Source organism: Carcharhinus amblyrhynchos, chromosome 1 (genome assembly GCF_965287045.1).
Source record: "Carcharhinus amblyrhynchos chromosome 1, sCarAmb.v2.hapA, whole genome shotgun sequence".
In the NCBI taxonomy this organism is placed as follows: domain Eukaryota; kingdom Metazoa; phylum Chordata; class Chondrichthyes; order Carcharhiniformes; family Carcharhinidae; genus Carcharhinus; species Carcharhinus amblyrhynchos.
Genome location: NC_137324.1, coordinates 89152052 through 89179348, shown reverse-complemented (window position 1 = coordinate 89179348; position 27297 = coordinate 89152052). Strand labels below are relative to the sequence as shown.

Sequence of the window (27297 nt, the reverse complement as noted above, 5' to 3'; positions counted from 1 at the left end):
CAGATAGCAATCCAGCAGGAAAAACCACTAATTATCCTGCACTTCTTAAAAATAAGATTTTTAAAAAATAAATACAGAGAGCAAAGTAAATGACTGGGCCACATTAGAAATAATGAAACTTCTTAAACACTTGTATTATACTTGGAATTTTTATTAGAATGGAACATCCTGATATTCTACAGATATAAAATCAGTTTTCCAGGGTCAGAGGGGTTTCTCAGTTGCAGTGATGACTTTAAATACTATTAAAAATCCTGAAGAAGTGTAACTTTTTCAGGAGTTTTAGTGTAAAAGTAGAAGTTCTCATCAAGTCAGTATTTCTTCTTGATGGTACTCTAGATAGCGCTCAATATGGAAATGGATAGAACCACTAATAGCAACTGCAGAAGGTACTTTCTGTTTTAGTGGAGTGATGACAGCAAACATTAACAGTTTGGCTACTAAACTTAAATATGAGGTGGGAAGATTTCCCATTTATTACTTCTCCAAAATCCAGGCATATATTCTGGAGGAAGAGAAGAAAGAAGTAAATAATCTGAGAGGAAGAATGCCTTGAAAGATAGCACGGTGACCCAATAGTTAGCACTAGTGCCCCACAGCGCCAGGAATCCGGGTTTGATTCTCGGCTTGGGTCACTGTCTGCAGAGCCTGCACGTTCTTCCCGTATTTGCACGAGTTTCCTCTTAGTGCTCCGGTCTCCTCTCTCATCCTAAATTTGGCCATGCTAAATTCCCCCTTTAGTGTACCCAAGCACACGCTGAAGTGTGGCAACTCAGGGATTTTCACAGTAACTTCACTGCAGTGTTAATTGTGACACAAACTTTAAAACATTGAAGGAGCAGACATCCTGCTGACGCTGTACCATCAGTGTTCAGACACCCAGAAGCATTATTCTGAATATATCCCCAGAGTTATATCACAGGAAGCTTTGATTTAGTCCAGCAGTTCTGAAACATTGCAGAATGCCCAGGCCTGCAGCTCAGATGATGTTTCACAGGCATATCCCGACATGTGACTGGATTAGTTCTGCTTTGACAGTCAAGCCATACTAATGTAAAGTCAATCACTAATATCCTGACTGTCAGGGTTGCGGACTTGATCAAACCTTTTGGAGGCAAATAAACAAACGTGCAGTCAGTTTTGACTGAATGGAACATTTTTCCTTGTTTGCTGTTGATTGAAATGTTCAATAAAGCTTGTTGAGGATGGATAGTCCTGGAGCCAAGCTTTACTCAGCCTCACGTTTATTTATAGAATGAAACATTACAAGCAAGCACCTTCTAAACTCGGCTGTCTTCTGCCCCTCCTCCCGTTAATTTTCAGCCGTTGTCTCTATAGTGGCTGAAGTGAAATCAGTAGGTGCCTGCCACCTACATATAGTTAAATATGATTGATAGTTCATTCATTTACTTATTTCAGTTAGTTACCCCATGTGCCCCAATTGCCAATCCTCTTTTCATCAACACAAAGGCATTTATAAATGTTCAAACTGGTTTGTGATTTCAGGAATCAGTTCTTTATTTGAAAGTTGAGCATTCGTGTTGCATTAGTATTAGAATGCTCTATTAATACTAGCTCTGTCTCAGAGATAACACTCTTGCCTCAGAGTCAGAAAGCTGTGATTTATGTCCGAGTGGTATTGGTGAAAATTGAGGGATGAATGTTGGCCAGGACACAGGAGGACTGCCCGACTCTTTAAAAAGCTGTTACCAGTAATTTTGGATTCACCTGATTGATGAGATGGGGTCTCCGATTAACCCAACAAAACTGCACTCTCTCAATACCATATTGATCAATCTAGCATATGTGGTAATCTTATAGTGAGAGTTGAACTGATTCAGTGGTGGGGGCAGTTTAATGTTTTGCACTTGTTTCAGTGGCATACAATGAAATTTTTTCCCACTTATTTGTTCATGGGGTGAGGGTATTGCTAACAAAACCAGCATTTATTGCCCATCCCTAATTATTCAGAAAGATGATGGTGAGCCATTTTTTGAACCATTACAGTCCATGCGGTGTAAGTACACCCACTGTGCTGTTAGAGATGGGGTTCCAGGATTTTGACGCAAAAGACACAGTTCTCTGTTAGAATTTTAGTTTACTTGTGTTGAACATGAACTAAACTACATTGCCAACTTATCTCACATTTCGAGCATTTTTATGATGAGGACAACTCATTGAGACAGCCCAAATTTATTTCAAGTTATAAATGAATCCTTTGTGCTTTGTTTAGCTGGGGTCAATATGGGGATATTAGAGTCTTTATATAATTGTTGGTTTCCACATTTTTGTGTCATGAATATCTAACACATCTAATGTTGTTGATTTATTCCTTTGATTTAACTGGCTGCAGTTATTTTGTCAATTGGATCAAGGGTAACCTACATAGAAAAGTTGTACAGGAATGTTCTACTGAGGCTTTGAACAATTACTGGAACTTGATGTGTGGTTTGCCATGCTTGCATGAATACTTGCATGTTTGTGCTCAATTCTAACACCATTACAGCAAGGCTTTCTAAAGCAGCTAATGTGGTGCTGTGCCGAGACTTTCCAAAGTGCAAGATGACAGAAAGGAAACTTGAAACAAAATTTTCATGCCTTCAAATGCATATTTAAAAAAAAATCCAAAGTGTTTGCCTTCACTCTGGCAGAAAGTTGGGTTAGTTTTCTCATGACTTGATTGCCTTCACCTTTTCACCCCGATCGCAAATTGAAGCCTATTGAACCTCAACGTATTTTGGAATTCAATCATTTGAAACATTTCAAGTGAATGTCAGGAAGGAGCACGTCCTGCGATTCAGTGATCGTTCAAAATAGCGACAGCGCTGTGTGACAGTGGACAGAAAAAGATTTTCACATAAAGATTTTCAAAGTTCACTTGCTATACCTGCAATTTGCTAATGACAAATAATAGACTATCAGGCCAAAGGTTGCTAGCCCAGCAGTTCAAAATCACTTGAATTTGAGGTACACTTAGCAAAGATTATTCCCAGTTTCTTTTTCAAACCAGTGGTAGGAATAGCGTTGAATCTGGAGTTGATCAGAAGGTTTTCTAATATCATTTATATATCATTTCGGAGCAGTTAAAGCACTTCGGGCTTTATCAAGCAGGAGCTGGCTAAAATTGCTTTTTCATCTTGGACTCTGGAGTTGCTAAGCACGTGCAGAAAGATTGATAGGCTTGCATCACTTCTGTCTTCTGCTTTTTCCTGTCATTACTGTTGTGTGAAGCCAGCTCATGCTGAATGTTGGCCACAGGATAATTGTTCTGCTTTGTGCAAGCAATATGCATCAGAGAAATCCAGGTACAATTGCTAGTCCATCCAGGACAGTATGACGGAGGATTCCTCAACTCACTGCACCATCCCTGGCTAACTTGATTCAATGCGGTTTGACATATTTGTATGTATTCTTGCTTGAGGATGGTTTTTAAAGCTGATAAAATTGGAAGGATAAATGTTTGCTTGCAGCCTGTTAAAGATAAATAAAGATTTCAAAAGGGGTCTGACATGGACATCATTTGAAGCATGTAAAAGACATGCTTACAGCAAATTTAAAAAATGTAATTGTTTTGATCTTGAAATATTGGCGGAAGTAAACAAAGTGGAGGATGGGATGAGTCATCCTTTAGTTCATCATCTTATACACCACAGAGGTTTCAATTAAATAGCCTGCCTGAGAGAATCATGGCAATAGCCAACAATGTCTTTTAAAGTGGGGTGTATCTCTTAATTATGGGTATCTACGCTTTTAAAGCAACAAACCAGAGAGCTGCTGAGTATTTAACAATACTGATTAGTGTCAATTTGTGGCCACGTTCTCATGAAAATGCTGAATTAATAGAGTAAGTCCAAGCTATTACTGAAAAGTGTTTACTTCCCCTGAATTTCACCAGTGGGAAAATAGATACTGAGCCAGGAAGTAAGGGCCTTTAAGAGGATTGATGGAAACCTTGACTGATAAAATGAGCTTTGGAAAGGTTTCTGAAGGGGCAAGAGCCATAGGAAAGAAGTAGGTGGACTTTTAGAGAGTTGGACTAATGTTTCTGAAGGTTCTGACCCAAATAGAAATGAGAGGAAGCAGGTTACACAGAAGGCTGGAATTAAATGAACAAAGCAATTGGAAGGGAGTATAATACTGAAGGAGACTGTCAAGTTAGGTTAGATGAAACATTTGAATGCAATTGTAGATGAGGACAATAATTTTAAATTTGCATTGTGGAACAGGGAGTTCAGGTAGGCCTGCAATGGGGAGCACAGTGAGTGAGGACAAAGAATCCCTGCAGTGCAGAATGAAGCCATTTAGCCCATTGGATTTGTACCAGTTCTCTGTCAGAGTATCTGACAGAGTATCTTACCCAAGCCTTCTCCCCTGTCCTGTCCCTTTAACCCCACACATGTACCATGACTGATCCATCTAATCTACACATCTTGCATAGCAACATAGAAGATAAGAGTAGGAGGAGGCCATTTGACCCTTTGAGCCTGCTCTGCCATTCATTGTGATCATGGCTGATCATCCAACTCAATAGCCTAATACAGCTTTTTCCCCAAAGCCTTTGATCCCATTCGCCCTAAGTGCTATATCCAGCTGCCTCTTGAATACATTCAGTGTTTTGGCATCAACTACTTCTTGTGGTAATAAATATCTTGGAACACTAAGGGACAATTTTTACACCATGGGAAGAAACCCGGAGCAAACCCACGCAGCCACGGGCCAAATACGCAAACACCACCCAAGGCCAGAATTGAACTGGGGCCCCTGGTGCTGTGAGGTAGCAGTGCGAACCACTATGCTGCTGATTATGGGTGATAATGTTTGGGATGCATTGGAAGAAGGACAGGAAATAGCAAGGAGGAGTGGAGTTACTTAAAAGCAAAATACAGCGGATGCTGGAACGTGAAACAAAAACAGAAAACGGGAGCTCTGATGAAATGTTATCTAGATTCAAAACATTGGCTCTATTCTCTCTCCACAGATGCTGTCAGATATGCTGAGATTTTCCAGCGTTTTCTGTTTTTGTTGGAGTTAGTTAAACCTTGGAGACTGCCATGTAGAGGTGTTACAGTGACAGAGGTTGAAATTAACAGATTTGGATAGGATTTGCTTCTGATTTTAATATGACATGATGGTAACATAATTAGAAGTTTTTTTTGTCTATTGTATTCTCCTATTGTCAAGTCTGAAAAATCCACATCAATAGAGCAAAACATTCTGATTGTCTCAGGCAATTAGTATTATTTTTATTTATTCATGTGACATGGGCGTCGCTGGCTGGCAAGCATTTATTGCCCATCCGTAGTTGTCCGAGGGCAGTTGAAAGCCAACCATGTTGTTGTGGTTCTGGAATCACGTCTAGGCCAGACCCAGTAAGGACGGCAGATTTCCTTCCCTAAAGGACATTGGTGAACCGGATGGGTTTTTCCAACAATCAACAATAGATTCTTAATTCCAGATGCATTTTTTCAATTTAATTCAAATTGTACCATCCGCCGTGGCAGGATTTGAACCAGGCTCCCCAGAACATAAGCTGAGTTTCTGGATTAATATCTAGCGATAATATCACGAGACCATCAACACTCCTTGCATTCATGAGACAGATGGGAAAACTTCACTCAGCAACAAGGAAGAAAACCACCAAACTAAATAGCTCACATTTTTTACAAAGTCTTAAAATTAATCATTATGGAGGAGATGACAGTGGGGAAAGAGAATGTGACCACAGAACTAAATGAAGTATGATAATGAGGCATGGTACCGCAAATGATTTTTGTTTCATCTTAACATCCATTTGTGAAGTCCACCAATAGCTTTGAACAGTTAGTATTTAGATGGCATAGCATACATCTCTACAGACCAAGTGTTAAAAAAAATTGGGATTAGAATAGTTAGGTGCTTGATGGCCAGTGCAAACATGATGATGGGCCAAAGAATCTCTTTCTGTACTATAAGACTCAATGACTCTAACGGGAAGTCTCCTGGTTTTATTGACCTGTGCAGAGTAAGTCTGCTCTAAGATGGCAGTTGGAGCGCTGGTCCTAATGTTTCTGGTCAGGATGAAGGGAAGTCAGCATGATTCTTGCTTCAGACCACAATCTCTTCTGGAATTGCTCTTCTTTGGGTTGTGGGTGAGCATCAGAATTTGCAGCTGTGGGAATATTCTGATATGCTGTTGATGTTCATGTGTAAAATGAGCAACTTCAGTAATTTAGTCTAAGATACTGGTAGAATTGTAACCTACAATGAGTCAGAGAATTGAGAATAGAAAAACTAGCAAGAATAATGTGATTTTTCTTTACAGCAAGGAATAGCGAGGGTGCTGAGAGAGGGAGGAATTATTTGGAATTGCTGCAGTTGATACAAGGGGGCTGAATTTATTCCTAACTGCACTACCTCATGAATTTTGAGATTTGTTGGTGTTTTTACTTGGTGGTTGGCTATCTGACAAACTGACAGTAACCATAGTCAAGCTTATTAACTGGTATCTGCAAAAGGTTGCAACAGAGTTATGGGTAAATTGAGAGCAGGTACAAATGATATACTTTCACTGGCAGTGTCTAGTGCAACTGTAGCATGGGGAGTTGATCACTTTTGTCAAGAAGTAAAATGATCTTATGTTATCTGCCGTTTTAGTTTCCTGTGTCTGTTATTATGTTCCGAACTGCGGGCTTGCACCCATCAGAAGTTCATTATGATCATTGATGCAACAGCTGAGCATTTGGACTCATGTTTCTTCATTTTGTTGGTGGATTGCTCTATGGGAAACTTTAAAATGCAGTGTGTCTTCCTACATCAACCGCAGAGCCATTTGAATAGAGCAATCACAATTGGTAGAAGGGGGCAACATCCTTTGCTTAGCGAGCAGGGGCCAGTTTTAACTCTCTGATCTGTTCAGGGGGACAGTCCCTGTAGTTAACTGAGGCAACCCGACATAATAGAACGTTGCTTTGTCAGACAGAAAACATTTTCTGAAGAACTTATGCAGAGGTATCAATGTGTTTGCAAGAAATATTAGAAGTAGGCCAAACTGAACAGAAGTGGAGCAGTGTCTTTTAAGTTTTACAAGGTATGATGAACCATTATGACGTTAAAGCAGGTTGAAAGTCATCACTGGACTCAAGCCTGTAACTCCATTTTAAAATGATGGAAAGACATCCAGTAGAAGGTGAAGTGCTACACCCCAGTGCTGTATGTGAGTTTCTGCAACCCATTGCAGTAGTGTAACTGTAATATTGCTTTGGCATACCAGAAGCTTGGGGTGCGACTACATTTAAGCTGTGCATGGACCCTTCTTTGTAAACATCACGTGTTATTATATGCTGAGGTTTTATCTGTCTCTGGTGTTGCAAAGGATGGGTCTTGGCCACATTGCTATAGAATGCTCCAAGCTGTTGAATCATTCAATAACCCCAACCCCTCTTGGGAAAGATTATGCAGAAAAACACTTCTGCAGCACATAACATCCTCAATGACTGGCAGGAGGGGGAGATGGTAGACCCTGTCTCTAAATAGTCTGTCAAAGTCATTTCACAAAATGTCCACCTGCTAGAATTTTCAAACAAGTACCTTCTCACACGCCTGTCATCCAGTCCTCTCAACACATTTCCCTTGAGTTGGCTGATGTGGGGAAAAGGCCATTGCTCCCCTTCCTTTGGAGTGTGCCTTTGGAAAGAAGGTCTGGAGAGATGCAATGTTTTTTGTTGAGTTTCACCCCATATAGCTCTGTGACACAAGACTGTGTTCTTCAGGCTGTTCCCAGGACCATGCACCAAGAGAAACATCAACAGCAGCTGGAGGCCCATAAATTGCGTATAGGATGTATTTTGGTCTACCCAAAACTAGCAGATCTTCCAGTGCTGAGTTGTTGTTGACCAAGTGTTGCAGGCTAGCACATTCCAAGGCCCAGGACCAAGTGCTGAGAAATGCACTAAAGCTTTGGAAAGCCGCCACAGAGGCGCAATGGGGAAAGGCCACTTTCTAAGACTTTTTAACTATTGCACTCCGAGGGCTGGAAACTGTATAGAACACCTTGTGCTGTTGACATGGAATGTACCTTGTGAGTATCAAAGGTATTAAAATTGTGTTGAGACACTTTGTGCTGTATGGAGACGAGTTGAATTCTATTGCACGTTCCGTAATATTCAATTTGAAACGTTTTGGAAGGTGATTTTGTATATTTTTGGAAGTAAAAGAAGCTCAGTGCCATGGAGATTGGGGCAAGATGGGTACTTCACCTTTTCACCAGGACCAAGCTAGATCAATGTACGGTCTGTTTTTGCTTAGGTTAGCCTCCCTGCTCCTGATCACAATAACTTTCTTACCTTTGCTGGGCTCTCTACATCCTGAGTGCTGTTGTTTTCTTACCCCTTCAAGCTCTAATCCCTTGCTTTTGGTTGTCAGGAACAGTCCCCAAGGATTTCTGACTGTGAGCTGCTGCCCACTTTGTTTTCCAACTTGGCAGCTGTGTTACTGTTAGACATGAAATTAAACAAGTATTATCTTGAGGATATGCCATTAAATGCCGAGCACCAACATGTCCTCCCCAGCTTCCCATAAATATCCAGATCATGGCGTCACATCTGGGACTCTTTTAGCTACCAGATAATATATTCCTACATAAGAACATAAGAAATAGGAGCAGGAGTAGGCCATCTAGCCCTTCGAGCCTGCCCCGCCATTCAATAAGATCATGGCTGATCTGTCGTGTCTCAGTTCCACCTTCCCGCCCTCTCCCCATAACCCTTAATCCCCATAATTCCAATTCCTCCATAATTATTAATCTCCTGCCCCATCCACTACTGCGATTTAACTTCACACTGTCTCCTAGCCCCTTCTTCCCTAATAATATTTCTCAATACTTATTACACCTAAGCTTTCTGCTTCTTATCCAACAGTTTTATTAACAATATAATCCATTTCTTGTCTCACTCTGGGGCGGTGGTTCCTGCGGTGAATGTGTAAACCTCACAAAAGGTCCCAGACCTCGGTGGGACCACAATGTTCTGCTAATGATGAGCTGCCTTCACTGTCAGAAAATACTACACAAAGTGAGGGCAGAAATCCCACCCTTAGATTTTCCCCCGTTTTCCTGCCGTATTCCAGCATGTGCAGTAAGTCAGAAATGATATAGGAATTACAATACTACTGCTCAACTAAGAAAGTGGGGTTGAATTCAAAGTATAAGCTGTTCCAGAAGAGTGGAAAGATGGATGGTACAGGTAGAAATCTTCTTATGATTCAGAGAATTTAGAAATTTAAGAATCAGGAAACTGATAAACAGGAGAAGGAAATAACATCTGGGGTCTGCTGACAAGCTCTCTTGGCAGGATAATAATTTGTGTGATCACGTACCTAAAGATGTTGGGTGGGATTTTACGGATTTGGGACAAGTGAGGCTGTAAAATCCCACCCAAAGTCAATGGACCTTCCACTTGTATCCCCCACCCCCTTGCCCACTCTGATTCCTGTGGTGGGAGGGGCTGTAAAATTACAGTCATTAAGTTAATTGTGGTAATTGGGATTTTGATCTAAAACTGAAATGATTGATTCCACACTTGAACATATATAGCCAAAAATTTATCTTAAATGTATGTAACAATCTTCAAATCGATTGGTCATCTGTCAGTGTTTTGAACATTTGCCCCAATAAAATGCTGTAAAGGTTAAATAAAGAGGCATTCAGTAAGCACCAGCAATGACTGACGCAATCAGTCAAATTGTTCAATTGACCTGATGTAAACATTAAGCAACATGATCTCTGATATTATGTGTACTGCCAGACATCTGCAAGTTGCTACACGTTGACGGTGATCTTGCTTCGTGCCCTGGGCTTTGTCAAATATAAGATGTAAAAGCGCAATACATTTCTAATGTGATATGAAAACTGTGTGTGCCCATATGGAACAGGTACAATGGGAAGCAGCTCATTGCTGAATAATTTATCGACCAGGAGTGGGAAGAAGGAATAGATACCATAATGCGAAACATTTGCAATAGCCATAGAAACAGAGTATAGAAAGTAAATAAAAACTAAACGTGTCAAGGATTGGAATGAGAAAGAAACAAATAAACAGTTACAGTCCAAGACTCCTTTTATGTCTCTGAGTAATGCTTTGGAAGATAAACTTGTATAATACCCTGTGTATCATTATCATGAAACAACATGTTCTCTGACTCAGTGATCTACAGTAAAATATTAACTGTTATACGTGGTGAATGCAAGATAATTATCTTACGTACATCAAGCAAGGAGACATAAATGTCAAGAAGTGATAAGTAAACTTACATCAGGAAAATATCCTTTATTCAGACAGCTATAAATTTGGCAAAAATCTACCGAATGAGGTAAATCATTGTTATTAGACGCCACAGTGGGTGATGTAATAAACTGAAACGATTAACTTTGGGGCAAATGGCTTTTTCTTCTCTCTCTCTCTTTTAATTCTGGAACAATTACCCATTGTCATTTCACCAGGTGCCTTTGTCAGCCATGCACATAAAATGCAGACCCCCAATGCCAATACAATCAGTCTCCAACCTGGAAAGAGATGTCTTGTCACATGGGAGGAGATAAAAAATACTAGAAATATCACACGTTATTTGAGTCGATGAAATGGGGTAACTTGTACTTCAGACAAGTAAAATGTCTGTCCCAAATGAAAACAGTGTTGGAAAAACTCAGCAAGTCTGGTAGCGTCTGTGGTGAGAGAAAGAGTTAACACAAGTCCAATCTCTTAGCTGGTGCTTCTGAGTAAAGAGAAGAGCTGTCTGCCTTTGACTGACAGGTAGGCCATCCTCCCCCACCCCCACTTCCCTCAGGCCCTTGATCCTGGGATGAAGCCTTCTGCTGGCCTGTTAAGTGCCTGAACAGCAGAGGATGCAGTTGGTCTTCTCAAAAGGAAGTCAACAGGGCACGCGGTGGTTCTTCACCGGCTGGCTGAGATCTCTGTTGCCACAAAATTCTGCTCGTTAACTTTGTTGCTTCTCAGTTGCTGCCTGGCCTGCTGAGTATTTTGAGCATTTACTGTTTTGATTTCAGATCTAACCCTTGGATTAGTGAATCAAAGTCAATTTCTGTCTAAAGCTTGACATGGTTCCGCATATGGTTCAGAATATTTCTATTATGTGGGACACTTAAACAGAAAATAGCCTATACAGATGGGATATTACACCACAATTTAGCACCTAAATTGCACAGTCTTGTGGTTATGACCTGCTAACCTGAAGTTTAGCTAGTAGTGAAGGATGAGCCCCCTTCTCCTGTTGTTTTCTATTGCAATCCTCTGTTGTTTTTCCTACATGCGGTATATATGAATTTTATGGCACTACTGTGCCATTAAGAAATGTATTTCTGCCATGTTCCTCGATCTGTTTTAGCAGTTTTTAGTGTTTTATCAATGCCATCCCATCTATAACTGACATCCTGTTACTGCAGCAGCATAATTGATCTTAATTGCTACAATGTTTGTTTTAATCTGAACTAGTGTTATTTTCTTATGGAGCATTTTCAAGTTGGCAGGCAATGAGTGCTGCAAGGATCAGTGTTGGGGCCTCAGCTATTTACAATTTTCATTGATAGCTTGGACAAAGAGACTGAATGTATGTAGATTTGCTGATGATATAAAGCTAGGTGGGAATGTAAACTGCGAAGAGGATGCAAAGAAGCTGGAAAGAGGTATAGGTAGATTAAGTGAGTGGGGCAGTAAGGTGACAGATGGAGTATAGAATGTAGAACATTATAGCACACTACAGGCCCTTCGGCCCTCAATGTTGTGCCGAGCTATGACCAATCCCAAGATCAAAGCTATCCCCTCATAATTCTGGAGTGCTCCATGCTTCCCCATATAACATAGGGAAGTGTGAATTTATTCACTTAAGCTGTTTAAAAACTCCATGTCTTGCCAAGGAAACCTCTTTTAGCAACAAGAAGTGAATGGAGTTGAAAGAAAAAGCTATTGAAATAAAATTTGATGAAATGAAGGAGTGTGGTGATTGAGACTGTATGGGGCATTGCACAAGGAAGCAGAGGAGGCTGCAGGGGTAATTCTGGTCAGGAAGGGTGCCATGAAAAATGTGACACACACCGTGAAAAGGAGATGATTGAGGTCAATGAGTGTAAATTTGAAGCTATGAAGGAAAACTTTCGAAGAGTAAGACATAGACAGAACATTTAATAGGGACACATTAAGGGTTTTAATTGCTATTTCATTGGTTGATTATAGATCACGTAACAACTCAACAACCTCGTAATCTTGCCATTCTGAAGCTTTCTCTCTTGGTTCCTCAGGTTCCTGAGATCATCAGTACTATCCGTCAGGCCGGGAAGGCAGTACGACAAGAAGAGGCACAAGTCCGTGTGCACGATGATGATTCTTTTGCTCAGAAGTATGAGGTCCTATTTGTCGGGAAGGTGACTGTGGCACACAAGAAAGCTCCTCCAGCACTAATTGACGAATGTATCGAAAAATTCAATCACCTCAGAGAACACGACAAGGATGGGAGAAAAGGAGGAGCAGGGCAGAAACGAACTGAAAAGCCACAAACTGAGAATTCCCGGTTCTTAAGTCCCAAATTTCCAACACCATTGGTGCAAAAAAGGAACAAATCTGCTCCTAAACTGACCATTCAGGATGCAGTTCCAGTTACACAGTCACAGAGTTTTCTGGAGAAAAGTGGCTCACTTGACATGAGCAGTGGTTTAAAGCATGATGGAGTGAACAGTGGTGGTTTACTAGAAGCTCGGAAACGTGCTGTTAGTGCGCCAAATATCGTGCAGCCGACAAACATGAAGGCAAATAGGACTATGCTGTTCACGGTAAGGTCTAGTTAATTTGATCAGTTTTGCTGTAACTTTTCATCTTATACTACAGTGAAATCTATAAATTAGGAACACTGAAGGTACTTGTATCAAATGCTGTTATTTTCAAAATGACCGTTGTGTATACAGTAAACCAAATATTCCAGAATTGGCTGTATCCCCTGCAAATTCCTCCTTTTCTTGCTTTCACTTGTGATCATCCAAATTCCAGCCAGTGAGGTTTGTACTGGAATTTTACTGCCTTGCTCGCCTGAGGTTCATAAGATCCTGCTCAAGGCCATTGGAGAATGGCATTCTGTGAGCCGTACCTGCCCCAATTCCAGAGCGGGCGTGCCGGTAAAATTCCAGCCCTGGCGTCCATTTTTTTTTTTGCTCATTCGGTTTCCTAAAATTCTTTGCCATCCTTGTGATCCTTTTTAAACGATGGAGGAATTTCCAGATCCCGGGATTGGCTATGTTGCACGGTCTGCACAGGGCAAGGTGACTGCCTACAGATGCCTGAAAAATTGGGGTGGGAATGAGGGATGAGGATGGATTAGTGACCTGTGACTGTCTAGCATGCTCCATGCGTGCCACAACTGGTTATATCTGAAATGCTGGGGCTGTTGGTTGGTGGGTTGTTAGCCGCTTCACAGTATCTGATGCAGAGCAATTTCAATCTCCATTTTTTTTTAAGGAAGATGCCATATAGTCACTAGGGCTGAAAGGGTTGGCCTACAATGAGGCTGTGTAAATTGGGTCTGTATTCTCTGGACTTGAGGAGGATGAGCAATAATCTCATTAAAACATACTCGATTGTGAAGGAGTTTGATGGGATAGACACTGAGAGATGGCTCTGGCTGGGGAATCTAGAACATGGAGTCACAGTCGGAGGCTAAGGGGCTGATCATGTGGACTGACATGAGAAGAAATTTATTCACTTAAAGGGTTGTGAGTCTTTGGAATTCTCTACCCCAGTGGGTTGTTTGATGCTCTATCATAGAATATATTTAAAACTGGGATAGACAGTATGTTGGTCTCTCAGGGAATTCGGGGATGTGGGGTACGGGCAGGAAGGAAGAATTGAAGTTGAAGACCAACCACGAGTGTCTTGAATAGCGAAGGAGGCTTGATGAGTCATGTGGCCTGTTACTTTGTTATCAATTGTAAATGGATTGTGCACATTAAAGGCTGTACATACTTTGTATTTTGCTATCTCTGTAGTTTCATGGTGCAGCTTGCATCTACCGCCATGTAAGTTACTTGGGACTCTCAGTAACTACCCATGTTTTACAGGCTGTGGGTTTTGAAGATTTCACTCTAATTGGTAAGCTGGTTTTCAATATACAGCTGCAGTTCATCTGGTGGCACTCTCACTTCTGAGTTTGAGGTTGTAGGTTCAAGTCCCACTCCAGAGGTTTGAAACAAAACTCATCTAGGCTGGTACTCCAGTGGAGTACTGAGGGACTGTAGGTTGGAGGTGTCACCTTTTGAATGGGATTTTAAACTGAGTCCGTGTCTGACCCTTGGATGGATGTAGATGATCCCATGACACTACTGTGAATAGTAGAGGTGTTATCCCCAGTCTCCTGGCCAATACTTTTACAGATACATGCAGAAAGAATGCTTTCTGTTGTGTATCATTGCTTGGTATGGTTCTTGCTCTGCCCAAGACTGCAAGAAACTACAAAGGGTCGTGAACAAAGCTCAGTCCATCACTCAAACCAGCCTCCCATCCATTGACGCTATCCACACTCAGAAAAGCAGTCAGCATAACTAAAGACCCCAAGCACCCCTGACATTCTCTTTTCCACCTTCTCCTGTCGGAAGAAGACACAAAAGTCTGAGGACACATACCAACCGATTCACAAACAGCTTTTCCCTGCTGCTGTCAGACTTTTGAATGGACCTACCTCGCACTAAGTTGATCTTTCTCTACATCCTAGCTATGACTGTAACACTACATTCTGCACCCTCTCCTTTCCATCTCTATGAATAGTATGCTTTGTCTGTAGTGCACAGGAAACAATACTTGTCACTGTCTGCAAATACATGTGATGATAATGTATCAAATCAAAATGAATAACATCACTCAATCAAAGTCACACAAACAAATGACCTGGTCATTATTGTGTTGCTGTTGCTTACTGTGTACATATTAGCTGTTGTATTTGCTATATTGCAAAAGTGACAACATTTTAAAGGTACTTAATTGGTTATCAAGCACTTTGGGCTATGCCAAGGATATGATGCAAGAATTAATGTTGCAGGTTATTGTTTCTCTGATGAAAGGTCATGACCTGAAGTATTAATTCTGCTTTTCTGTCTCTACTGATGCTGTAATAAGTCTTACAACACCAGGTTAAAGTCCAACAGGTTTATTTGGTAGCAAAGCCTACAGATGCTGCCAGACCTGCTGAGGAATAAATAGATAATCAGAAGGGAAGATATTTAGGGCCCATGATTCATCACATCATTTAGATTCATTATCAAATTACATCATAAACAAAGAGTCAAAAAAATTCCAATTACAAACAGTAAATTGGCTCCTCTTTGGCTATGAGGAGAGGTTGAATGAACTAGGATTGCTTTCACTGGAAAGATGGAGGCTGAGGGGAGACTTGAAAGAGGTCTACCAAATTACTAGAGGTATAGACAGGGTGGATAGTCAGGGGCTCTTTCCAAGGATGGAAGTGTCAATTACAAGGGGGCACAGGTTCAAGGGCAGAAGGGGGAAGTTTAAGGGAGATGCGCAGGATAAGTTTTTCATGCAGAGAGTGGGTGCCTGGAATGCACTGCCAGAGGAGGTGGTGGAAGCAGGCACATTAGCAACATTTAAAAGCCAACTATATGGATACACGATTAGGGAGAGATAGAGGGATACGGACTGAGTGAGGGCAGAAGGTCTTTTAGTTTAGTTCGGGCATCATAATCGGGTACAGGCTTGGAGGGCCAAAGGGCCTGTCCGATGCTGTATTTTGTCCTTTGTTCTTTGTATTTGTTCCTTTAAAAAACTACAATGTAGTGCAGATTAATTGAATGGTAAAGGTGCTGGATAAAGAGAAATATTCTGACCAGAAGTCCACAATTCTATGGATGAATAACACAATTAGAAAAAGTTGAGGAGGCATAAAATTAAATGGCTAATAATGCAGAAGAAAAATAAGAATAAAGACGAAAAGTTGTAAGGCTAAGAAATTGTTTGCAAAATGTTTGACAATTAACATGAAAAGGAAGTAAACGTTTCCAAAAATGCATGAGAATGTGAACATAACCAAAGGAAAGATGATCTGAAAGGAGTGGGAAATTTATTGAGACTAAAGAATGGCAGGATTCCTTAAAAGGGCATGAGGGAATTCGGGATCTGATGAGAAAGCTCCAGTTTAGAACAAGTATTGGGCCAATATACTTTTTTTCTTCAATTTTATGAGGAAAAACCTCCACTTTTATGTTGGAAGCATTCAGCAGCCTAGAGGGGAGGATTATGACACTCAGTGATAATTGGCACCTTTATCACTCTTTCCTTCTGACTTCCTTTTTGCCACTTCTTTCTAGAATACACTGATTCATGCAAAGGGGTAGTTTCACAGCTGTGTGGAGACCTCTGCTTCCTTATCCATTTGACCTTTTGTTTTTAAAATAATCAATTTGAGGGATTAATTCCAAGCAGATGAACCAACCTTCAGAGAGCTATTATAAGAGAGCCCAGTTCCACAACGTCTACACAAGTGCAGTCACACATTTGGATACTGAATTGTGTTTATAAGTAGAGTACAGCAAGGTTTTTTGAACATGTAAAACTCACTTTGATCAATTTCCTTAAGCTGTTTTGCGATCTGGGAATGTGAGTTAGATTGTCTTAGAAATTCCATTATTGTTACTCTTCCTCACACTTTTTAAAGCTTGTTCCTCATCTGAACATTTTTCTGAAATGTACGTGTACCAATAATCTGGCAATTGATGTGGTTTAACAGACAAGTAACCATTGGAATCTGTTTGGCTTGTTCTCAATCCCAGAATAATTGTGCACCTCTCCATGTGTAAGCTTTATGGATGGATTGTAATATTTTGGAAGTTGATATATGTTTTTCTTAAGTATTTAGTTGATGATTCAGGACAGCATGGTCTTGCCCCATTCAGTCTAAGCCTCTCCCTGATACCTTCCCACATTTAATTTAGCTGTCAGTGTTGGATGGCCAGCAGAGTGTGAGAGGTTGTTATACATATCTGAGGAGAAAGAATAAAGCTAACAAAAGATTATTCCAATTGAATGATATAGACTTTGTATCAAACCAACAAGGCCAAATAAAAACAGGTCATAGCAGCCTAATGGGGATAATTGGCATCTTTATTACTCTTTCTTTCTGACTTCCTTCTTGTCACTTTCTAGAATACACTGACTCATGCAAAGGGGTAGTTTCACAGTTCTGTGAAGACCTCTACTTCCTTATCCATTTGACCTTTTTTTTTAAATAATCACCATGAGGAATTAATTCCAAACAGATAAACCAACCTTCAGAGAGCTTTATAGGAAAGGCCAGTTCCACAACATCTACAACAGTTACACAAATGGATATTGAATTCTAGCACCTATATTTAGGCTGGCAGCATTTGTGGTGATACACCACCTGATTCTGCAACCCAAGCGTACGCTGGTATTGAAAAGTCAATGTCTCACATTGATGTGTGCGTGGAGCACTGCTGTATAAGCTGCAGACAAACTCGTGACTGGTTCCTGGACCTCAACCCGAGCATGTCACATGTTAGAATTATTACATAGTGCACCTGCTGCTGTTCTTGCTGGTTGCTCCTCCCGTTTCCTGGATGGTGCATCTCGTGGCATCTCCTGTCATTGGCTAACCACTTCCTAAATTTCAGCTCTCGTTGTCCTCTGCTCTTTTTAATTTTATTCCCTTCAAACCAGTAGGCTTTGTCTTGTGCAGGAAGTTATTCACATCTGTAGTAACCATAGTCCTTATTATTTTTGTGTGAACTAACTCCACAGCCTGGGTTTTCTGGTCCCCTCACAATTTCTTTTTGCAATATGAAGTGAGGGGAGCTGGAAAATTCCTCTGGTCTGTGTTGTTTTTCTGACTCTGCACCTCTCTCTCTTTCTCACCAGCTTTGGCAACTGTTCATTATCGAAAGAGTCCAGTGTCTGGTGCTCTCAGACTGGCAATGTGGCCGCTGTAGGTTATTTAATTCCGGGCCAGGGCTCATGTCAACATTTATGCAGGCTGAAATGAAATGAACAAAACATTGCCATTTTTAAAGTCCGTGTGGAGGCTTCCTGCTTCCCTCTGTTGCAATCGGCACTCTAGGCCAATAAGCTGTTGGAAATGTCTGACGTGGTTACGTTAGGCTGAATGGATTCCATATGTGGTGTACAATTCTATGATTCTATGAAGAAGGATATCATAACAGAGCCTGAACCTGCTCTGATGGGTTTGAGTGCATATAAACTATGGATATATGTAAAACAAATTAATGTCAGAGTAAATTGGAGAATATGGTACTTCGGTGTTGCTGCCTTTCAAAACTTACTTGTGGGATTTGGGTATTGGTGGCATTTATTGCTTATCCCTGATTGATTCTTAATTCTGCATTCAGCCAGCTGTTTCAATTCCTTTTCCTGTTCAAGGCACTTTTCAGGAGACTCAATTCAGACTTCTGATACTCGAAATACATGAAGTTTCAAGGAAGGTCTACATAGTTTGAATTTGCTTCTCAAGTTGTCATTTGGATGTTTCAAGTCCTCTTCCAAGTGAAACTGTTCCTGTGACCGAGGCTGAAGAGTTCTCACCAGTTAGTGTTTTTCATATAGCAGATTAAGTTTTTTTCATAGAATCATAGAATCGTACAGTGCAGAAAGAGGCCATTTGGCCCATCGAGTCTGCACCGATCACAATGCCACCCAGGCCCTATCCCCATATCCCTAGGATTTACCCACTAATCCCACTAACCTATCTAAGGATCACTAAAGGGCAATTTAGAATGGCCAATCAACGTAACATGCATTTCTTTGGACTGTGGGAGGAAACCAGAGCACCCGAAGGAAACCCATGCAGACACAGGGAGAATGTGCAAACTCCACACAGAGAGTGACCTGAGCTGGGATTCAAACTCAGGTCCCTGGAGCTGTGAAGCAGCAGTGTTAACCACTGTGCTACTGTGCCACCCCTGCAAGTTGTCACGATGTTGTTTTGTCCCTGCAAGTTGGTTCCCTACACTGGTCAGTTTTTTCCTTAGAATCTAGATCCTAATGCAGCATGTAACATTCTTGATACTAACGTGCCTTTGTCCAGGGCTAGTTTTATTTTACTCCATCCTGTCTACCCTTATGAGCTTGGGCTCCAGCTGCCACACAATTGGGGAAAATCTCTGTTTTTATCACCTCAACTGGCTCTCATGAAACTCTTAGAGATGGTCAGAATTTCAGGCCTGTCAAATCATTACCCAGTATAAAATCTACCCCTTCCATTGGTAAACCAGGTATATTATGTTGCTTCATAAATTGACTTCATACAAGCGAACAGGCTCATAAGTCCCCTGAACTCCATCTATTAATACATTTTCTTTATAAAATTATGAGGGGCATAGATTGCATGAACGTTTGAAAGCTTTTTTTCCAGGGCAGAAATGACAAAGGGACACAAGTTCAAGGTAAGGGGGGAAAGGTGTAGAGGAGATATGCGGGGTAAGTTTTTTTTTTACACAGAGGGTGGTGGCCTGGAATGCACTGCCAAGTGAGGTGGTTGAGTCAGATACGTTAGTAACATTTAAGACTTATCTGGATAGACACATGAACAGATGGGGAATAGAGGGATACAAGCAAATGGATAAGACAATGGATCGGCGCAGGCTTGGAGGGCCAAAGGGCCTGTTCCTTTGCTGTACTATTCTTTGTTCTTTCATTGAACCATCTGAAACACAAATCATATCAACCACCATCATCCCTTTGGGCCTCCAAAGTATTAATTTGTTTGTATTGTTGGAGAAAAAAAGAGGGACTTTCCCATAGAGATTAAACCTCTATAGCCTCCAGCAACCTGAATCACTTTTGCAATGTTCAAGGAAAATTCCCTGTTATTTTCCTGAGTCAGAGCTCCCATTCTGGGAGGTTCTGAAGGAACACATTTTAATCACAACTTCGTTTAAAGTTTATTTATTAGTGTCACAAGTAGTCTCATATTGACACTGCAGTGAAATTACTGTGAAAATCTCCTAGTCAGCACACTCTGTACATGTTTGGGTACACTGAGGGAGAACATAGCATGGCTAATGCACCTAACCAGCACGCCTTTCGGACTGAGAGAGGAAACCGGGACACTTGGCGGAAACCCATGCAGTCGCTGCACAGACAGTTACCCAAGCCAAGAATCAAACCTGGGTTTCTGGCGCCGTGAGGCAGCAATGTTAACAACTGTGCCACCATGTCGCCCTTGCTAATTTATAACATCCATTTCTTTTATTGATATTGACTTTTCTGAAGACTCCTTAAGCAGCTCTAATACTGCCACTGATTTAACATTCTGCAAACAGCAGTTTGCCTTTATATGCCCTGCCATGGCAGAAGGACATACTGGTTTCTTCATATCAGTTTTATTCTCTAGATCTACATTATCATTTTTGTTGACTGAAAAACCTCCTAAACCATGTCACCTGAGTTTTTCTTTAGCCAGTTCATATTGTTAAATTTCTTTATCTCTTTGAAGCCCTCTGCCTCTTTCTTTATCCTTGCTAATTTCTCTCTCAAGGTCAGATTCAAGTGTTCATATTTCTTTAATTCTCTTTTTTGAAATTTGGGCCTTTTCATTTTTTGTCCATTTGAAGTTTTTGATTTTTTTTTCTATCTCTTTCCGTCTCAAGCCACATCATTTCTTTTTTCTTTTACAACTCAGGCTGCTTTGCTGTATTTTCCACTTGCGGTTTTTATGTTAGATTTGTGGCATTGGTGATCCATTTTCTATTTCCCCTTTTGGAAAAGGAAATTGGGTCCAAATCATTTGTCAGATCCATCATTTTATCAAAGGAGGTCGGGAAATGAAAATCATGTGTTTACCGCTTTGTCTAAGGGTAGAGGAGAAGCAGGAGGGAGGTTGAAAATGATTCATTGTACGTCAACAATGGCACATACTGTATTAATAAAAATTGAAGAAAAATTGAAGAATTAATGCAAAAAGGCAGTTTTAAAAAAATATAACGTGCAGTCATGACTAAGCAGTGATGATTGTGACTGCACAATTCATGAGAGGAACTTGGAAATAGCCTTTTTCCTGTGGCACTTAATCTATTTGTTGGAATCCTTTCATATGTAGGAGATTACAATGTTGCTTCAATTCTTACAGCTGCGTAGTTGACTAAGTGCTTTTCAGCTCAAGATAAAATCAAAGATTGCAAATCTGAGCCAGTTGTTAATTGACCTTTGGCCTGCTTTGTATGATACTGCACTGCGCACATTCCCAGCCACTTGACTGTTGAAAGGACCCTGACGTAATGCACCAAACATTCAGGCAGCCAAACTAATCTGAATTGGAGTTTTGGGTTTGTCAAATCTTATTATTCTTCGTGGAAATTGAATTGAATCCCGGATACAACGATATCCACTGACTTCAAACTCCTTGACTCATTCACTCCCTGGTTTGAAGTAGAATCTTAATCAGAAATAATATGAGCTTTATATTCAGTTTTTTACACACATGTAATGTGCATCAATAACTCCTCAATTCTGAATTCGGAGCAATCAGTAAAGTTTTTTTTTTATTTTAACCCCGCGATTGGTTGTTTTGGGTCGTCTGCTTTAACCCAGGTATGTTTTAAATGTATGAATGCCCACTTGAACAGATGAAAATGACCACCTATGAGATTGTGTGGGTAACTTTCCTCCTTTTATGCTTTGCTCATTTGACTGCTTTCCTTTGTCCAGCTAGCCCTTTGTTTGCAATAAAAGTGTTGTCTGTAATTGGGAGTTAAGCATAACTGGAGTTGTAAATAACAGATTTTGATTCTGATGTCATCTGTGATTCATCTGTAATTCAGCCAGGTATCATTGCAACATGGCATAGCAACGTTTCAGCCACAAGTATATGTTGGCTTCAGCTAGAGGTGATGAATCACAGGAGACACTTCTTCAGTGCAGTACTGAGGAAATGCTGCATTGTTGGGGGTGCATTTCGTTTGAATGACGGCTAAGATCAAGTGTAGCTTTGCACTTGATAGAATTCAATTTGGTTACAACATCTGGGCCTTTTGGCTAAGATGGAGCTCAGATCAAGCACTAGAGGGGGTGTAATGCTGACTCGTCATATCTTGGATCTAGTTGATCGAGTCCAAGACAGGAAATGGGCAGCCTGTCTTGTCAGCTTGGATCTGTAATGTCTCTCTTGTAGGGACTTTAATTGCACTTTCACTGGATATAACAAAAAAAAATTGAGTCTGCCCCATGGGTGAACAGAAAATATGCCATGATGCAATTTTGAAGGAAAATAGGAGAGTTATCCCTGGTGTCTTGACCAGTATTTATCCCTCTATCAGCATCACAAGACATAACATCACATTGCACAACTGTTGTGGAAACTTGCTGTGCACAAATTGGCTGTTAGGTTTCCCCCATTACTGCACTTCATTAGCCAAGGCACTTGAGCTGTCCACTGGTTGTATATAAATGCAGGTCTTTCTTTTATTAAATGATGTGTACAAAGACGGATGCAACTGAAATTGTTGTATTTTATTTTCATTTTCAACAACATTTTTTGTTTTCAGATTGGCCAGTCTGAAGTTTACCTCATAAGTCCTGACACAAAAAAAGTGACAATTGAGAAAAATTTCAAAGAAATCTCCTTCTGCTCTCAGGTTAGTATAAAGTGATTCACTTCTATCTCTCATTTCCAAGTGACAGGTTTATAACAATCAAATGACCTAACTTCTCTGCTTTGTCTGAAGGAATTTTCCCAAAAAGCTTCTGTGTCGAATTCATGTGAAAACTGGACTAATTCACGCTAATTTTTTCAGTGGGAGTTCAGAGAAGAATCTTCCACGCTCTGTGCACTACAGAAGCCTGTTGGAGTGAAGCAGGGGAGGACAATATCATTAAAACTGAGGGGGTGGAGCCTATTCCCGCTGGAGAGGCGGAAATCAGTGCACTGAGCAGACGACTGCACGTGCATTGATCTATCAGTGCTGAGGTTGGCACATGCGCAGTGGTCCCACACTGATGGTCTCCCAATTACTGGCCAGCCCTGCAACGCCTGCTCTCTGCCCCTCCATGGCCCACCGATCAATGGCCCCCAACCCTTCCTAGGCCCAGCCTTGACCCCACACTCCTCCCGGCCCACTCCAATCTCCAGCGCATCCACCAATGGTTACCCCCCTCCCCCGCAGTCATGACACACTCACCCCTATTGCTGGCCTCTCTCTGCCCCCACTGATCCTGTCTGCAGAGTGGCAGCGGGACCTCCTGACCGTTCGTCCCCATAGCTCCGTCCCCCTGCCCCTCCCATGTGTCCATCTTGGCACTGCCTATTGCCTGATTAGTGCCAAGTTCCCCCTGGGCATTGGCACTGTGCCCATGGGCACTGCCAGGAGCACAGGCTGCACAGCCAGGATGCCAATGCGCTCCCTGCACCCAATCCTCTGGGGCGTCCACAGTTGTCCCCCATCCATTCCAGCGGGGTCGGGCCACTGGTTCCTCGAAAATGGGGAGCTACTGTGAACCCCACTGGAGTGAAATACTCCTGGCCGGGAGGTGAGAGGCTAGCAGATCCAGAGACTTCAGTCCTGGGCCTACTAATTGCATTTTAAATCCGTTGCAAAACAATATTAAAATTACTTCCGTGCCTCCCCGCTGATTTCCAGCATGGAGCTGATGCCGCTGGGAAACGCTATCGCGGTGGGAACGCATGCATAAATCCTGCACGTTGCCTGCCGCAAGATTCTCCAGGCCTGCTGCGCTAAAAAATTAGTGCAGCAGGATCAGAGAATTGCGGCCTAAATATATGGACCATGAAAGTAGTTTAATTTTGTAACTTTTTATTACACTGAAAATTAGGAGTGTGTGGAATGATTGGGGTGTGAGTTTAGTCTTCAGTTCCATCACCATAGACTTGTAGTGGCCAGTTTGAATTGGTAATAGTTCTGGCGACTGCCTGTTCTATTGCTTTCAATTGCTGCTTCCGGGGAGGCTGACAGAGAGTAAGGATTGTCTCACCCTAAGCTAAACCAATGTAAACTATAATCTTGGATGTTGATGTATTAATTTTACTTCATTCAATTTGAACATTATAGCGATTTTGTTTTCTATGGTAGGTTCTTGGCAGTTTTCTTTTTTCTCCCACGATATTTTGAATTCATGTATTGAAGTTCATGTTCTGTTTTCCCAAATGGAATTCTCTTGCCTCTTAAATGTGTAGATAAAGAAACAGAAAACAGGGTTTTCTGCTCACCTGAAGTTAATGGATCTTTTGCTGATGTCAGTGCATCTTTGGCTGGTCTGTTAAATTTTCAGTCCTAACCATTGGTGATTCCTGCGGCAGGCAGGAAAATCCTGGCCAGAATTAATGGGCAGGAATTATAGCAGGGGGAAGGGAGCAGAGTTTAAAAATATAACAGTTTAACCCAAGTGAAAAAGTGGACTGAGGGTTGAAAGCAAAAATCCATTTCTATCTCTTTTCTGGTATCAACAAACAGGTTTAACCTAGTAGGCACATCTAGAAGAGTGACAGATACCTGGGAACACCACTGCCTGGAGGTTCTCCTCCAAGTCACTCGCTATCCTGACTTGGAAATATATCATCGTTCCCACTAATTCTTCATTGTCGCTGAGTCAAACCTCTGGAACCATCTCCTCCTACAGCACAGCGGGTGTATCTACAACTCGGGCTGCAGTATTCAAGAAGATAGCTCAACACTACCTTCTGAAGGGCAACCAGGGATGGGCAAAAAATATTGGTCTAGCCAGTGACGCCCACTTCATGTAAATGAACTAAAAAATTCAGTTTGTCCTTGTCCCACTGAACAGATTCCTTCTTATTTCAACTCTTTTCTCCCCTGTCCAGTTTTGGATATGCATCACCAGCCCTTGTACATTTAATCTCTCCTGTCTTTCACTTTTTCTTTTCCCATCCTGTGCTCTTCCACTTGCTTAAAGCTCACTCCATTTCTAACTGTTCCTAGTTCTAATGAAGGGTCATCGACCTGAAAGGTTAATTTAGTTTCTGTCTTCATGGCTCCAGCTGAGCATTTCCAGTATTTTCTGGGTTTTTTTATTTCAGATTTTTAGCATATTTTGCTTTTGCCATTTTGATTCTTAGGTTTGAACTGTTAATCTGTGATGTGTTTGATGCCGGTTTCCAAAAGACTTCCCATTCTCCAGTTGTTTGCATTACTGCAATAGAAGATTCCAGATTAGCACCTTTTGCATCTTTGGTTATGGAAGCAAAGTAGACCAGTAGGCAAAAATGTTGACTGCCTCAATCCCTGATTGACATTCTAAGTCGAAAACCAGCCAGTCACTTAAAATCTTTTTTATTTGGTTGCCTTCACGTCGAGTTTTCAGAATTTGCTTGTCATTTATAACAGCCTCTCACATGCTGATGGGATCGTTACCTGAGCCTGTTGGTCTGCAAGCTCCTTTTGGGAAGGGATTTGGGTGTTGAGGATTGGTGGTACTGAGAGGGATGAGAATCCTTCCGTTGCAGGAGCTTCAACTATTTATTGTGAAGTGACTCGCATCCTGCTATGGTGGGAGACGCAGCTTCCTGCAGCTGACAGTAAAGGCTGTGCAGATGCAGCTGGTGAGCCTTCATGCTCGAGGGCTGGGCCAGGGATCAGAGTTAGATTCTCCATCGTGCTCCTTATGATCCACCTGACTGGTTTCCAGGATGGTTGGGTCCACAGCTCGGATATGTGTAATAGACCAACCATTGCATGCAACCTGCCTGGCAACTGTAGCTATACAGGGGTGAAATTTGTGGTTATGTGTGTGTGTAATTTACAGAGTATAACTAAATATCCAATTCCACTATTTGGCAAAGTTAGATTTAGTATCATGAGATCATTGGCACTCATGTACGTTATCCTTTCTGTTTTTTAGTTATCGAAAACATGCAGTTGTTACGTCCATCTTCAATTTTACAGGTTATTTCAATAACTAAATTTTTTGTGAATCATTCACCCTGGACAGATCAACTGGGATGAGTTCATTTCTCCCACTTTCAGTGAAGCAGCCTGCATTCACTACTCGGGCTTTTTTAATCTTTCCCTGGGGAGCGAATATCTTCAACCAGAAACAGCGCCATGAACCCTGTACCCTCAGACAAAAGTCTAATGCTCTTCAGACTGAGCTATTCAGGCCAACTCTTAAGCTCTGTCCACAGAGGTAATCCTAGAATCCCTACAGTACAGAAGGAGAGCATTCGGCCCATTGAGTCTGTACTCACCACAATCCAATGCAGGCTCTATTCCCGTAACCCTTATTTACCCGAGCTAGTCCCCCTGACACTAGGGTCAATTTATCATGGCCAATCAACCTAATCTGCACATCTTTGGACTGTGGGAGGAAACCGGACCACCCAGGGAAACTCACGCAGCCACAAGGAGAACGTGCAAACTCCACGCAGTGTCCTGAGGCTGGAATTGAACCCGAGTCCCTGGTGCTGTGAAGCAGCAGTGCTAACCACTGTGCCACAATGCTGCTCTTCAGGCTAATTGGCTCATTGACTATGCACCAATGATTCTTTTTTCCCTCGTGAACAGCCTAATCTAATTCCAATTGACTCGTTCCCCAAATCCTGCTTGCGGTTAGTGAGTTAAATTTCAGTTACACAGCATTCCCTCTGTGTCATAAGAACTTGAACAATGGTGCAAGCTCTACACTTGGTGAATCAATTTTTAATTGTGTTGCAAAATAATTTAGTAAACGATGAACACATTTTCTCCTCTCCATAAACAGGGAATTAAGTATGTGGATCACTTTGGATTCATCTGCAGGGAGAGTCCAGACAGTGGGAGCTGCCATTTTGTCTGTTACGTGTTTCAGTGTACGAATGAAGCCTTGGTAAGTAAATACCCAAACTTCTGATTTGAAATTACTGCCACTGCCCAGGCTTCAAAGGTGAAATCAATAAATGTATCTAATATGTGGGTTACATTCAATTTTGTCCTGGGGTTAGTAAGGGTTTGTTTTTTTGAGGTTATATTGCTAGCCAGCTTTAGTCAATTGGACTGGGAGTGATTGGCAGCAGCTAAATGCTTGAAGTAAAAACACATTTCATTCTTAACACCATTCACACCATCGGCACTAAAATAGTTTTCTTCAAAGTTCAAATGATGTTGTTTATGTACAAAGTTTCAAGGAATGTTAGCACTGAAATTAGAATATAACCCTGGTTCTATTAAATGGGAAGCCCACCTTCTCCATTCTTAAAAAGCACTTAATCCCAGTGAAATGAGTATTAAGATTTTTGTCCTTTTGCGTGTTGGTATTTATTATATGTTGCTGTTTT

At 41.4% G+C, this 27297-nt stretch overlaps 1 protein-coding gene across 6 annotated transcripts in view; it reads left to right on the top strand.

Annotated features, from left to right (window-relative positions):
* Positions 1-27297, top strand: part of tbc1d1 (TBC1 (tre-2/USP6, BUB2, cdc16) domain family, member 1) — a 230805-nt gene that overhangs the window by 75239 nt on the left and 128269 nt on the right. For all 6 annotated transcript variants that reach the window (XM_080188934.1, XM_080188925.1, XM_080188916.1 and 3 more), the window contains exons 2-4: positions 12287-12814; positions 22559-22648; positions 26745-26849. In XM_080188934.1, coding sequence (XP_080045060.1) covers positions 12287-12814; positions 22559-22648; positions 26745-26849 — 723 coding nt within the window. The remainder of the gene's footprint in view (positions 1-12286; positions 12815-22558; positions 22649-26744; positions 26850-27297) is intronic.